At 36.1% G+C, this 16423-nt stretch overlaps 1 protein-coding gene across 1 annotated transcript in view; it reads left to right on the forward strand.

The window, feature by feature from the left end:
- Positions 1–16423, forward strand: part of CEP192 (centrosomal protein 192kDa) — a 250033-nt gene that overhangs the window by 230498 nt on the left and 3112 nt on the right. The window contains 1 exon segment of the mRNA XM_006902756.1: positions 1034–1092. Within this exon segment, the coding sequence (XP_006902818.1) occupies positions 1034–1092 (59 nt within the window).

Consider the following 16423-nt stretch of genomic DNA (forward strand, 5'->3'; position numbering starts at 1 on the left):
CTCTGTAAATTTTCACTGAAATTAATAACAAACTTAAAGTTTTTTAAAAAAGAATTAAGTTAGATTAAAGATGGCAATGGATTTATAACTGCTCAAGCTAATAACACAGGAGGAATAGTGAAAATGTATCCACATTTACAACATTCCTCTTACCAAAACCACTTATGGAAAATAGGTACTGCATTGGAACATGTATCTCTGGATTAGAAATGATGATATTGTTAATACTTCTAGCCTTAAGCTTAAAAGATTATAATGTTCAAAATTATTTGTTATACATTTTCTTAAATTTTTCCCTCTTTTAACAACTGGGATCTAGAGGGAAAAGACCAGAGAATGGCCAAAATTATTGGGGCAGCTATTGCTGCCAATTTAGAGCCTGTTTTACAGATTATTATTGAACTTAAATTCTTATTTAAGTTGTAATCAACTTAAATTTATATTTAAGTAATAATAAAAATGTTAAAATGCTTTAAATATTTGGAAAACATGCATAAAAAGAAGTTATTGTTTCTTTATTTGGGAAAAAACATGAAAAGAGATTATGGTTCTTCATTTAAAAATTAAAATATCGTTAATACTTGTCCACATATAAAGTTTTAACTTTCTTTTTCTCTTCTGAGTTAGCTTTTTCTTTTGTATCATCTCAGACATTTTTCTGAGTTACATTTGCTCTAGTAAAACCTTGATTAAATTAATATTCAGATTTATTTAAATGTGTCTTTAGCACATGAGCATTTATTTTAGCTAAATCTGTGGGTATACCTAAAACTATAAAATCTATCTTTAAAAAATGCACGGTATAAGCAAGCACTGGTGGCCTAGTGGCAAGAAGCTGCACTGCAATACCAGAGATATGAGGTTCAAATCCACCAGATGCTCTGCTGAAGAAGGAGGAACAATTGCCTCCTGTACCAGTCAGATTCTATTTGATGGTACACACATAAAAAATTAAAAATGCATGGTATATTTTACTTAGGTTGAGGTATTTTGCTTGCATAACCTCATGAAGTGTTTTTTTGTTAAATTCCAGCTGAAATTTTTAAGTCCCCGAGAGCCTTTCTACATCAAACATTCAAAATACTCTTTAAGGTAAGTAGACATAAATAAAAATTTTTTCCCTGATATTGCAGAGCTTTGCTTTCTGGCCATAGAAATTTCTCTTGGGAATCAGGGCTCCTACATTTCTCTGAAAGAGAGCTACCTTTGCTGCCAATCACAAGGCTTTGCATTCACCAGCTGCTCTGTAAGAAAGATTTTCAGTCTCCTCCCAGAGGATTTACTGCCTCTGAGAACTTGGCTGGAGGGTCAATGACTTAGCAGCACATAACAACACTTCTGAGGCCAATAGAAACTGCTCCAAGCAGGGTACCTGACTCTTGATGCACCCTCAACACCTTACATAACATCCATGTTTCCTTTATATTTGTATGCGTGCTTGTCTTGGGGCTTCCTCTTAAGTGTATGGCACTTGTCTTCAGTTGGCTGTATGGGTGGGGTAACTAATAATGTTGCTTCTTTTTTTAGAGTTTGTATATGGATATGCTTGCTTGTTTCTAGTTTGCTCTTAAGCATATAGCACTTGTCAATTTCCTGTACTGAGGTGTCTTATGAGTTGCTGTTATGCTAGAAATTTTTCTATTCATATTTCCAATACCAGCAGCATCACCCATGGTGGACAGGCATCAGCAGATCTTACAGTTTAAAAAGCAGGATTGGCCACGCACTTCTGAAATTACAGACCTTCAAAAAACCTTATGAATAGAAAGTTAAATTATTAGATATAATACCAGAAATTAAGTGTCTCAGATTGGAAGACAATGAAAAATAAGGAGAAATGGCTGCAAAACATCCATTAATGATTAGAACACTGAATATATAAAGTACAAATCTAGGAAATGGAAGTTATAAAAAATAAAATGGAACTTATAAAGATATCCTGAACATTAGTGAGCTGAGATGAACTATATTAGCCACTTAGAATCAGACAATCATATAAAATGTTATTCCAGGAATGACAAGTTGAGAAAGGATGGTATCTTATTTGTAGTTAAAAAGAATATTTCACTGTTTATCTTGAAGTATAATCCTGTGAGTAATAGGATACTAACAATTACCATTCAAGGAAGACCTGTTAGTTAATACAACTGTTATTATATGCATCCACCACTAAAGCAAAGATGAAGAAAGAGAGGTATCCTACCAATTTTTGCTGTCTGAAATTGATCAGACATGCAGTTGAGATGGATTAATAATTGATGACTGTTGTTATGTTCCAAAGAGTTGCCTGCACCTCTTAGCGACCCTATATACAGCAGCTCTAAAGCCTGCCCTATCCTGAGCCAGTCTCTCTGACTGACACACCAACCCCCATTGCCACAGTTACTGTATCAATTAATCTCATCTGAAGTCTTCTCATGTGCTGTCCCTCCACCCTTCTGAGCATGATGTCCTTCTCCAAGGATCAGTTCCCCCTGGCCCCATGCCCAAAGTATGTGAGATGGAGCTTTCAAAATCCTAGCCCCCAAGAAGAAACTTGATTTCACCCTCTCCAAGACAGATCGGTTTGTTTTCTTGTCAGTCCGTGGTATGTTCAAGACTCTTCTCCAGCACCACAGCTCAAAGATATTCTTTTGTCATCCTTAGTCATTGTCCAGCTCTCTGATGCAAAGAAAGTAATTGTGAATACCATGGCCTGGATCAGGCACTCTGTAGTCTCTAGACTGACATCGTTGCTTTTCAGCATTCTAGAGAGGTCTCTGAAAGATTTTCCCAGTGCAATTCATCTTTTGTTTTCCTCACTGCTGGTGCCAAGAGTGTTGATTGTGGAGTTGAGCACGTTGTAATTGTTAACAACGTCAATCTTTCCTCCAACTATCATGGTGCTGTCAGTTGCCCAGTGGTGAGAATCTTTGTTTTCTTGATGTTGAGCTTCAATCCATTCTGAAGACTGTAGTCCTTGACCTGCTGCAGCAAGTGCCTCAAGTCCTTCTCAAGGTTGTGTCATCTGCATAACATAGGTTGTTGATGAGTTTTCCTCCAAGCCTGAAGCCACATTACTCCCTTTTTTCTCAATGTTAACCATAATTTGGTATGATTCACACAGTCACATGTCATTGCATAGTTAATAAAACACAGACCTCTTTGTGATAGTCTCTGCTTTCAGTCACAATTCATCTGATGATATCCTTGTGTCACAGTCCATAGACTCTTCTAGCAGTAAGATTTTACCTGTATTGTTATTAATGATATTGTTCAGTAATATCCACATTCTTTTGGATCACCTTTCTTGGGAATAGAAACAGATCCACTATTTCACACTTCTAGTCAGATGGCCAGGTAGCTGTCTTCCATATTTATTGACATTAGAAAGCACATCCATGGCTACATCTCTTTATTGAAATGTGTCACTTGGTATTGCATCTATTTCTGGGGCCTTAATTTTTTTGTCAGTGCTTTCAGTGCACTTTGGATTTCTTCCTCTATTATCATTGGCGCATGATCATACTCTTCTTCTTGAAATGGTTCATTGTTGACCAATTTGAACCACACACCTTTGGGATTGCAGTGCAGCTTCTTGCCACTAGGCTACCAGAGCTCCCTGACCAATTCTTTTTGTACAGTGATTCCATGCACTCCATCTTCTTTTGATGATTTTTGCATTATTCAAGATTGTGCCCATATCATCCTTCAATACTGCAAATTTTTTTTTAATAATTTGAATGAGCATTTACAGAGATTTTGGATTTCCATTCATTCATTGCTGTACTTCTCTCCCCACCCAGTCCTCCCCCCCCCCCCAATACTGCAAATTTGAAGCATGAATTTGTTCTTCAGTTCTTTCAGGTTAAGAAATACCAATCAAGTTCTTCCCTTCTGACTCTCTTAAGTCTAGCTCTGCATATTTTGCTATACTTTGCTTTGTTGTCTCTACCTACCCTTTGAAATCTTTTCTTCAGCATGTCTTCCCCTTTTTTAACCTCTCTACATTTTACTGCAATTTTCAGAGTTTCTACTGACATCTATTGTCAGGACTTTTCTTTCTCTTCTCTTTGTAATGAATTTTTGGTTTCTTCATAGATGGTTCTCTTAATGTCATTTTAAAACTCATCTGGTATTCAATCGTTGTTGCTGTTGTTAGGTGCGGTTGAGCTGAGGATGACCCAAAGTGAGCTAATGAACAACTGATCTGAACTGTCCTATCCTGTGCTGTCCTCACAATCTGACACACTCAACCCCACTGCTGTAGTCACTGACTGTCAGTCCACTTAGTTGAAAGGCTTCCTCTCCTTCATTTACTTTCAACCTTTCCAAGCATGTCTTTATCCAAAAAACAACCTCTCCTAACAACATGCGCAAAGTATGTGAGACAAAGCTTCAATATCCTTGCTTCCAAGGAGTATTTTGGCTTTACATTTTCCCGAATTATACCTGCTTGTTCTTTTGGCAGTCCATGGGATCTTCAGTGCTCTATTGCAATATCACAGTTGAAAGGCATCAATTCCTCTGTCTTCCTTAGTCACTGTCTAGCTCTCAGATGCATAAAAAGTTATTTAAAAAGACCATGGTAGGAATTAGACACACCTTAGTTCTCAAACTGATGTCTCAAACTGCTCCTCAAAAATTTGGAGAGGTTCTTGACTACAGATTTTCCAAGTGCAAAATGTCTTCTGAGGGAGCTCTGTTGGCTTAGTGTCAAGAAGCTGCATTGCAATCTCAGAGGTATGAGGTTCGAATCCACCAGTTGCTCTGCTGGAGAAGGAGGGGTAGTTCTCCTCCTGTACCAGTCAGATCCAATTTGATGGTACACACACAAAATAATAAAATAAAAAAACAAAAATATCTTCTGACTGCTTATACTATGAGTATTGATTGTGGATTCAAGAAGATGAAGTAGTTGACATTTTCAGCCTTTTCTTAATTTATCATGATGTTGCCTATATGGCCATTGGTAAGAATTTTGTCTTTTTGATGTTGAGACATAATCTGTGTTGAAGGTTGTAGTCTTTGATCTTCTACACCAAGTGCTAGTCACCCTCACTTTCAGGCAGTGGATAAGGAATTGCACTTCCAACCCAAAGGCACATGATTCAAATCCACCAGGTGCTACAGAGGAGGAAGATGGGCATTCTTCTCTCATGCCCTTTACACCTTCTGAAAACCTGGCTAGAGGATGAGCTATGTGTCAGTTCTGGGTTAACAGCACATAGCAACAATAGCTGATGATCTAGAGCATTTCTTCATGTGTGTGCTTACTATTTGAATGTCTCCTTTGGAGAAGTATTTTTCTTTTCCTCTGCCTCATGTGGAATTTGGTTGTTTTCCTTTTTGCTTAGAAAATATTGGCATTTTCTATAACTTTCACAGATCAGTCCTTTGTCAAATATGTCTCTACTGAATAATTTTTCCCAATCTCTGTATTCTCTTTTTACTCTTTCAGAGTAGTGTTTTGATGCACACCTAGGAATCTTAATGCCTACCATGTCCCAGTCATCTAGCTTATTATCCTGTGTAAATTTATAGTTATTTATACCGTAGATTAAAGCTCCCAAGTTGGCTCCAATTTTTTTTTAATACTGTTTATAATTTTAGGCTTTATACATAGGTCCTTGATTGTTAAAAAGCCCGTTTTCCCCCCGACTTACTGTATTTCATCTCTTTCAAAGATCAGCTGTCTGTAAGTGTATCTGTCACCGTTTTAAGTACCACACTGATTATCAACACTGGGTATAGTAGCTTCTGCGATCAGGACATGTGATGCCTCTTGCTTTGTTTTTCACTTTCATTAGAACTTTCATTAGCCAGGATTTCTTTGCTTTTCATATAAACTTGGCAGGTACTTGCTACATGTCTTTGAAGAATGAATCATGATTGCAATATCTGTACATTGCTTTTGGTCTTACTGACATTTTCACAATGATACTGACCTATCCATAAGCATGGTATATTATTTTATTTATGAGGTCTCTTTTGGTTTCTTGTAGTAGGGCTTGGTTGTCCTCTTTGTATAGATTTTTTTTATTTTCTGCTTAGATTTATATATAATTGTTTCCTCTTTTGGGTGGCTGGAGCTTTGAAAGCTGAACTAACTGTCAGCTATAGATCACCTCCAACTTCATGAAACACAATAGCAGCAGCATTATAAATGGCAGTTTTCTTTTTTCCTTTCCAGAATTCTTATTGCTGTAGAGAAGTACTAAGGATTTTTGTGTGTGTGTGTGTGTGTTTGTCTTGTACCTTGCCACTTTGCCAAATCATTTAACTAGATCTAGTAATTTTCTTGGTGGGTATTTGTACCTAGTATGAATCTTGGTTGACCATGATAGTTTTATTTTTTTTATATGATTTGATTGAATTTTGCTAGGATCTTACTGAATTTTACATTTATGTTCATGAGAGAAAGTGATTATAATTTTCTTTTTTTAGATATGTCTTTGCCTGACTTTGATGTCAGGCTTATGCTCACTTCATAGTATTCTCTTTTTCTATATTATTATATATTTTAATTCTGCAGTATTCCATCCATTTCTGTATTCTTTACATTCTCAAATAGTTGGAGTAGATTTGGTGTCAGGTCTTCTCTTGAGTAATTAGTAGAATTTGCCATCAAAATAGAGCTTTTTTTTTTTTTGCAGGACCCCTTTACTCATTAAGGCATTTAAGGGTAATAGATGCCCTTCCCAGTCTCATTTTTCTCCTACTAACATGAGAATACAGAATGGTTTATAATAAAGAAAGGTATATGTCAGGGTAGTATTTTTTCCCCACAATTATTTCATTTATATGCTGAGAAAAATTATTTGAGAAGTTGTACTCTTAAGAAAAATGTGGCATCAGGGTCAGAGGAAGACTCAACAGTAACCTTCATTATGCAAATGACACAACCTTGTTTGCTGAAAGTGATGAGGACATGAAGCAGTTGTTGCAGAAGGTTAAACATTGTAGCTTTCAATAGGGATTGCATCTCAACATCAAGGAAGCATCAGTCCTCACCAGTGGACTGAGAGGCAGCGTGATGAACAGAGAAAGGATTGAGACTGTCAACAATTTCATCTTACTTGGATTCACAATCAGCATACTTGGTACCTGCATTCATGAGATCAGGAGACATACAGCACTGGGAAAGTCATGAGGAGTAATGTTGTCAGTCTGAGGACAAAAGAATGTCCAATTTAGGCCGTGGTCTTTTTAGTCACTTGGTATGCACTTGAGAGCTAGACATTGACTAAGGATGACAGAAGAATTAGGACACCTTTGAACTATGGTGTTGGAGAAGAGCATACAGATCCCGTGGACTGCCAACAGAACAAACAGGTCATGGAGAAGGTACTCCCAGAGTGTTCCTTGGAGGCAAAGATGATGAATCTTCATCTTACATACTTTGGCTATGTTGCTACAAGAGATTATTGGTTGGAGAGGTACATCATGCTTGGAAAGGTGGAGAGGTGGTGAGAAGACCCTCAGCCAGGTGGATTGACACAGTGACTGCAGTAATGGACTTGAGTGTGTTGGAAATTATGAAGATGGCACAGGATAGGACAGTGTTCAATTGGTTGTTCATAGAGTCGCTATGCCTAGTACTAGAATCAGTGCCACCCAGCAACAGCTACAACAGTCTCAGTCTCTGTTGTTGTCTTGAAATCTGTTTTATCAGAAATTAATATTGCTATTCCTGCTCTTTCTTAATTGCCATTTCTTGATGTATTTTTTCTACACTTTGATTTTTAAGTCTCTCTTTGTCCTTGTGTCCAAGATATGGCTTCTGTAGATAATGTATTGGTGAGTCATGTTTTTCTGTCCATTCTGTTTCTCCTTTTCTCTTGGCTGGTGCATTTAATTCACCCATACAGTTAATTATTGAGAGAGATGTTTTTATTGCTGTTGTTTTGCTCTATTCTGCAGGGTAGCAGGTTTCTTTATTCCATCTACTTTTCTGTGCTTAGTTAATCTTATTGATGGCTTTTCTATTTTTTTCTTTACTGCTATTATTTTGGGAGCTCTGGTGGCCTGGTAGTAAGAAGTTGTGCTGCAACCCCAAAGACATGTGGTTTGAATCCACCAGCTGCCCTGTGGAAGAACGATGGGCAGTCTCCTCCTGTGCGATTGACTACCTCTGAAAACCCACTGAAGGGTTTTCTGATTCAGTGGTGCACAACAACTAAAAACCTTTCTTATTTTCCTCTCTTATTTTGATCAGAAGGTTTATTAATATTTTTGGAAGTTACCTTAGAAATTAAAATTTTATTTTCCTCTCTAAAACAGTTTATGCTGAAGTCACGTTAACTTTCTCTACTTTTAAAAGTTCGGTTAAACTTGGGGGGGAAAAAGTTCTGTAGCTACACTGTAGCTACACTTACTTCACTCTTTTTGTATTGTAGTTGTCCTGAGTTACATGTGCCTACCTGTGGTTCCCTAATTTTAGCCTCCTATGTTTATTATTGCAAGCAGAAGTGGCATCCACTTCCTAAATAATATTGCTCCAGAAACTCTATGAATTTTGGTAAGTGTCTATAGTTGTAGAGGGGCTTCAAGCCTTTTGTTCATTGGGTTACTATGAGTCGTGCTCAACTCAAAGGCAATCAACAACATGTTTATTATACTTTGTGTGTTGCTGTGATGCTTAGTTTCTAAATATTGTTGCTGTGTATGCTAATTTTGGGTTGTTGTATGTCATCTTTTGATTCTTTTTTTGAAGAATTCCTGTATTTTCTCTTTTTTATTTTATTTTTTTATTACTTTAAGTGAAAGTTTACAGAGATTTAGGGTTTCCAGTCATTCATTGTTGCACGTTTCTCCCGGCCCACCCCATCACCCCCAATTCACTCTTCTCTTTGAAAATAAAAAGAAAAACTCACAGTTATGCAAACCCTCCCCCCAATCCACTACACTATGCAGCCTTCACTCTGGAATTCTGTAATGACAAGAATACCCATTCATATGTCCCTTTTAAACAGTTCTTTCCCTCATCTGTTTCAATGCAATATACATCATTCCTCCGCTGCTTTTCTGTCTTCCCTCAACCCTGGTGTCAGTCTGGTTTTACAACAGTGGCCCTATGCAATATTTGTCCTTTTGTGACTTAGCATAATGTCCTCAAGGATCATCTACTTTGCATAATATTTCATGTGTTCCTTGTTTTTCAGTGATGCATAGTATTCCATTGTGTGATTATACCAGAGCTTCTCTATCCATGTTTGTTGATGGACACTTGAGTTGTTTCCAGCTCTTTGCTATTGCGACAAAGCTGCAATAAACATGGGTGTGCATATATCTGCTTGAGTGGCAGTTATGATTTCTTTAGGGTAAATTCCCAATAGTGGAATTGGTGGGTCAAATGGTATTTCTTTTTTTTTTTTTTTTTTTTTTTTTTTTTTTTATGTATGTATGTGTGTACCGTCAAATTGAATCTGACTGGTACAGGAGGCGATTGTTCCTCCTTCTTCAGCAGAGCATCTGGTGGATTTGAACCGTGCACCTCTGGGATTGCAGTGCAGTTTCCTGCCACTAGGCCACCAGAGCTCACCTCAAATGGTATTTCTATTTGCAACTTTTTGAGAAAGCACCATTTTATACTCCCACCAACAGTGAATAAGGGTTCCAGTTTCTCCACAACCTCACCAGCATTTGATGTTTGCTGTTCTGTTCAATTTTGCTCTTCTTACTAGAGTGAGATATCTCCTAGTTGTTTTGATTTGCATCTCTCTTGGAGCTAGGGATTTTGAACATTTCTTCATGTGTTTGTGTGCCTTCTGAATGTCTTCTTTGTTGAAGTGTCTGTTCATATCCTGTGCCCATTTTTCAACTGGTTTATTTACTTTTATTTTGTTGTGGTGCTCGAGTATTTTATAAATTCTAGATATATGTCCCTTATCTGACATGTTATTACCAAATACTTTTTCCCAGTCTGTGGCTTCCCTTTTTACCCTGTTGGAATAGTTTTTGGATATGTATAGGGATTTGATTCTTAGAAGGTCCCATTCATCTTTTTATCCTCTCCTTGTTGTAGATTTTTCAGGATGCTTGGAAGACTGTTGATGTGGTGGATTAGGATGTCTAGAGTTCTTCCAAGCTTTCCTTTAATGAAATTTATAGTCCTTGGTTTTAGTCCTAGGTCCATGATCCACCTTGAATTAGGTTAGGTATGTATAGAGTGAGGTGTGAGTTTGCTTGAGTTTTCTGCAGATAGTTTTCCAATTTTGCCAACACCATTTGTTAAAAAGTTGTTATTTCCCCACTTAACTGATTTCATCTCCCTGTCAAAAATCAGTTGATCACAGGTAGATGGCTGATTTCCGGGTTCTCAATTCTATTCCATTGATCTATGTGTCTGTCATTTTACCAGTGCCATGCTGTCTTGACCACCACGACAGTGTAGTGGGATTTGAAATCAGAGAGTGAGATGCCTCCTACCTTGTTTCTCTTTTTAAGGAGTGCTTTGCTTATTCTGGGCCTCTTTCCCTTCCAAATGAAATTGGCCTTTTCCACCTCATTGAAGAATGGAATTAGTATTTGTATTGGGATTGCATTGAAAGTGTAAATTGCCTTTGGTAGTATTGTCATTTTCATAATATTGAGTCTTCCTATCCATGAGCAAGGGATATTCTTCCACCTCTCCAGTTCTCTTTTGTTTCTTGAATAATGTTTTTTGTTTTTTTTTAATTTTCTTTGACTAGATTCTTTGTGCTTCTGGTTAGTTTTACTCCTAAGTATTTAATCTTGTGATAAGCTATTGTGAAGAGTATTGTTTTTCTCAGCCCCAGTTCTGTATTCATTTTGTCACTGTAGAACAATCCAGTTGATTTTTGTATGTTGATCTTATATCCTGCCACTTTACTGACTTGGTCAACCATGTCCAGTAGTTTTCTTTCTTTTTTTTTTTTTATGTCCAGTGGTTTTTTTTTGCTGAGTTTTTAGAGTCTTCTAAGTAAACTATCATATAATCTTCATAGAGAGAAAATTTTACTTCCTCTTTGCCAATTTGGATACCTCTTATTTTCATCTCTTGCCTTATTGTTATTGCTAGGACTTCCAATACAATATTGAATACGAGAGGTGATAGTGGACATCCTTGCCTAGTTCCTGTTCTCAGGGTAAATGCCTTTAATCTCTCTCCATTGAGAACAATGTTGGCTCTCAGGTTTGCATATATACTCTTTACTGTGTTGAAGAAATTCCCCTGTAATCTTATTTTGTTGAGTGTTTTAATCTGGAAAGTGTGTTGGATTTTGTCAAAGGCCTTTTCTGCAACAATTGATAGGATCATATAGTTCTTGTTCTTTGCTTTGTTAATGTGATTGTCTTTCTTATTTTGAGCCATCCCTGCATACCTGTTATGAATCCCACTTGGTCATGGTGAATTATTTTTTTGATGTATCATTGGATTCTGTTGGTCAGGATTTTATTCAGGAGTTTTGCATCTATGTTCATGAGAAATATTGGCCTATAGTCTTCTATTTTAATAATATCTTTACCTGGTTTTGCTTTATAGAATGAGTCTGGGAGAATTCCATTTTTTTCTATTTTCTGATATAGTTTATGTAGGATTGGTGACAGTTCTTCTGTGAATGTTTGATAAAATTCACTTGTAAAGCCATCTGGAACAGGACTATTTTTGGGAGGAAGTTGTTTTATTACCTTTTCAGTTTCTTCTTTTCAATTTCTTCGTGTTCAGTTTCAGTTGGTGTCAGTTTAGGTAGGTTGTGAATTTCTAAATATTTCTCCATTTCCTCTAGGTTTTCATATTTGTTTGAGTATAGTTTTTCATAGTACTCTAATGTTAGCCTTTTTATTTTAGTTAGTTCTGTTGTGATGCTGCCATTTCATCTCTTATTCGGATTATTTGTGTCTTTTCCATCTTATGTTAGTTTTGCTAGTGGTTTGTCTATTTTATTAACCTTTTCAAAGAAACAACTCTTAGTTTTGTTGATGGTTTCAATTGTTTTTCAGTTTTCTATTTCATCTATTTCTACTCTAACTTTTATAATTTTGGGGTTTTTTTAAGGGTATTTGGTTTTCTTGCTGTTCTTTTTCAATTTTTTGGAGATGTTGGGTTACAGAATCAATGGTCATTTTTGACTGCCTTTTGAGGTGTTTGCTTATGGCTATAAATTGACCTCTGATTACTGCTTTCGTTATTTCCCAGAGGTTTTGTTAAGTGGTGTTTTCATTGTCATTTGTTTCAAGAAAGTTTTTTATTTCATTTTTTAATTCTTCTAGTACCCACTCATTTTCAAGCAAGGTGTGGTGTTCAGCTTCCAAATGTATGGTTTTTTCTCCTTTATTCACTTAATTTCTATTTTGTGGCATTGTGGTCTGAGAAGATGCTTTGTATTATTTCTCTGTTTTTTAATTTATTGATGCTTGTCTTGTGACCTAAAATGTGATCTATTCTGGAGAACGTTCCATGCACATTCGAAAAAAGATATACTGTCCTTTTTTTGCGGTGCATTAGCCTATAAATGTCTATGAGATCCAGTTGTTTATTGTGTGGTTTAATTCTTCAATATCTTTGTTGAGTTTCATTCTAGTAGTTCTGTCTTTTCTTGAGAGTGGTGTATTGGAGTCTCCAGGTTCTATATTAGTGTTGTCTATTTCCTTTTTCAGTTTTGTTAATGTTTGTTTTATATTTTTTTGCAAGTCTTTCATTTGATGCATAGATATTCATTATTGTTATGTCCTCTTGTTCAATTGACCCTTTGAGCATTATGTAGTGACCTTCTTTGTTCTTTGTGATGGCTATTGCATTGAAATTTATTTTATCAGAGATTAGTATCGCTACTCTTGCCTTTTTTTGGCTGCCATTTGCTTGGTCTATTTTCCCCCACCATTTTATTTTTAGTTTTTCTTTATCTTCATTTTTCAGGTGTGTCTCTTGTAGACAACATATTGATGATTTTTTTTATCCAATTTACTGCTCTTTTTCTCTTCAGTGGTGCATTTAAACCATTCACATTCACTGTGATTATTGAGAGGCAAGGTTTTATTGTTATAATTTTGTTGAGTTCTTTTTGGTGGTGTTGCTAGTTACTTTTGTCCATCCTAGAGGTTTTCTTTTCCAGATAAATTTCAAAATTGCCTTTTCTGTCACCATGAAGAAAGATGTTGTGACCTGTATTAGGTAGAATTGCACTGAATCTGTAATTTAGGTATGATGGTCATTTTCAAACAACAACAACTTATGTTTATCTTAAGTACTTTATCTGTAGTTGGCTATTGTAGTTAGTATTGGCTTTCTTTTTTTTTAACTATTATTGGTTTGTATATAATAATTGCATACATTGTGTTATATTCATTGTTTTATATAATATTCCACTTACATTGTGTTTCATATACATTATATTTTTATATATATTTTATATCCTGTATTACTGTTGACTTCTGCCTCTTATTACACCATCTTTTCAAGTTCCCATTGAATCTTTCCTATTCCTTCACCACTGCTGTTTTCCACCCTTCACCCCTTCCTTTCTCTTTTTGAGTATTTATACATGTCTTATTTAGTTATCCTTCCATTTTTACATTAATGATCTTATACAGTATTTGTCCTTACAAGACTGAGTTCACTCAGCATAATGCTGTCTAGATCCTACCATATTATGTAGTGTTTTATTAAATCATTGCTCCTTAGTGCTGCTTCGTATTCCATTGTGTGAATGTATCAGTTTCTCAATTTATTAATTTGTCAGTGGATACTTGGGCTGTTTCCATTTTCTCTATATTGTGAATAAACTCCTAAGATCATGTTGTACATGTTGAGATAGACTCCATTTATGACCCAGTTCTAATTTCTTTGACATATATTCCTAGTATGGAATAGCTGGGTCATTGGGATTTCTCCCTTTTTTTTTTGAGGAAACACAAAACTGCCTTCCGTGATGGTTGTACACCAGCCATTCATGAGCGTTCCAGACCCTCCATATCTTTGCCAACATGTATTGTTTTATTTTCCTGTTAAACTTTGCTACATCTGCTAAGGTGAGATGCTACCTCGTTGTTTTGATTTGCATCTCTCTACCAGTATTTTTGAGCATTTCTATGTGTCTGTTTGCCACGTGAAAACATGTGTTGCCTCTGTGAAAAGTCTTTTTTGGCAAGTCTGTTTATGCCATAGACTAGGGCTTCTCACTTTTTTTTCCTCTGACGATCTTTATGGGTTTTGTTTGGTTTTACCCACAGGGCTTTTAACCATTTAGAGTTGGTTTTGTGTGTGGTGTGAGATATAACCCCTCTTTCCATTTTCTGCAGGTTTTGACAGAACCATTTGTTAAAGAGGCTGTCATTTTCCCTTTTAATGGGTTTTATTTCCTTGTCGAATATCAGTTGACTGTACATAGATGGGTTGATTTCTGGGTTCTTGATTCTGTTCAGTTGGTCTGTGTGTCTGTTGTGGTAGCAATACCATGCTGTTTTTATTTCTGTGGCTTTGTAGTAGGTTTTGAGATCAGGAAGTAAGATGCCTCCTACTTCATTTTTGTTTTTCAGAAGACCTTAGGTCTCTTTCTTTTCCAAATTGGAAATTGCCCTTTCTTCATCTCTCATCTCCTTGAAGAGTGAGGTTGGTACATGTATCAGGATTGTGTTAACCTGTTGATTGCTTTTGGTAGGATTATCATTTTCTCAATGTTGTTTTCCCATCTATGACTATGGGATATTTTTCAATTTAATTTTGTCTCTTAGAATAGGTTTTTGTAGTTGTTCTTATCGATCTTTAGTGTCTAGTGAGTTTTATTAAGTATTTTCTCTTGTACTTGGCTATTATAAATTATACTGCTTTTTGTGGGTTTTTTTAGCATTTTCTCTTGTTGCTTATGTTACTTATAAGTTGATCTTGTATTCTGTCACTCAGCTCAGTTAGTCTACAAGGCCTACCAGATTTTTTGTAGTCCATATTGAAGGCTGTAGTCTTTGAACTGCAGCCAGCACTTTAAGTCCTCACTTGCATATACATGTTATTTTTTTAAAAAATTTTTATTGTATTATTTTTATGTGTACCGTCAAATCACATCTGACTGGTACAGGGGGAGATTGCCCCCTCCTTCTCCAGCAGAGCAGCTAGTGAATGTGAACCGCGTACCTCTGGGATTGCAGTGCAGCGTCTTGCCACTAGGCCACTAGAGCTCCCTTCATAATACATGTTATTAAGGCTTCTTATGATCCTCATGCCACATTCTTCTTCATAAAGTCCATAATTCTTCAATGAATTATTCAGCATACCTATTGAATAGTTAATGGAGATTAAACACAGCCTTGATGCCCATTTTTTCTTTTGTATATTAAAATATATTTGATACCTTTTTAAAAAAAAAATACTGTTTTATTTGTATACATTTAAGCCTTGTAGTGTTTTTTTCAGGTCTGTTGTTCCTAGGGTCACTGAGGCCTTCCCAGCTCAACAGCATCTGACAACAGCTGTTGGGACAACAGCTTCTTGGTGTAGGTATAGCTTTTGCATGAGCAGAATTAAGTGTTTTGGAATTCCCATTCTAATAATGTTGGTTAAAATTTGTTGTGATCCACACAATTTAATATCTTTTGGAAAGTCAGCTGTCCTCCTTCTCATAGTCTCTGCTTTCAGCCAAGATCCTTTTGACTGCTTCACAGATTAAAAATTTATATCTCTGGTTTTTTCCCTCTTCTAAATTCAACTTGAAATTCTGGCAGTTCTCTGTTAATGTACTGTTCTAGCCATTTTTTTATTACTCTTCAACAAGATTTTACTTACATATGATAATAGTGATTTTGTTTGATATTTTCTTACTTCTCTTGGGTCACCTTTTTTGAGAATGGCAACAAATGTGGTTCTTTTCCACTTAGATGGCCAGCTATGTTCTAGATTTCTTGGCACAACCTGATGAACACATCTAGGGCTGCATGTTTTTTTATTAATATGTCAGTTGGTTTCCCCTCAATTCCTGGGGCCTTGGTTTTTGCCAGTGCCTTCAGTGCAGCTTGAACTTCTTCCTTAATCATATGGTACTTCCTGAAATCGTTCCATATTGGCCACTTCTTTCTAATATCTGTGAATTTTTTCTGCCTTCTTTTGATGCTTTTTGGATTAGTCAAGATTAAGGCTGTGTTTCATTGATTTAGAAACAAAAATAGGGCACAGTTTTAAATATAAGAATATAAACTATAATACTTTTAGGAAAATAACCCAGACTTTAAAAAAAATAATAATTCTCTGTAAACTCTGGAAAGGGGCTTTCATATAATCAATCTAACACTAGTCCAGTATGCTGTTGTTTTTTGAGAAAATGAATTTGAATCAAAAGCATCTGTTCAACTGCAATCCCAGAAGTACACGGTTCAAATCCACCAGATGCTCTGCTGGAGAAGGAGGGGGCAATCTCCTCCTGTACCAGTCAGATCTGATTTGACGGTACACGTAAAAATAATACAATAAAAAAAATTTTTTTTTTTAAAA

The sequence above is a fragment of the Elephantulus edwardii genome, unplaced genomic scaffold (assembly GCF_000299155.1).
Source record: "Elephantulus edwardii isolate Elephantulus edwardi_28Jun2011 unplaced genomic scaffold, EleEdw1.0 scaffold00446, whole genome shotgun sequence".
In the NCBI taxonomy this organism is placed as follows: domain Eukaryota; kingdom Metazoa; phylum Chordata; class Mammalia; order Macroscelidea; family Macroscelididae; genus Elephantulus; species Elephantulus edwardii.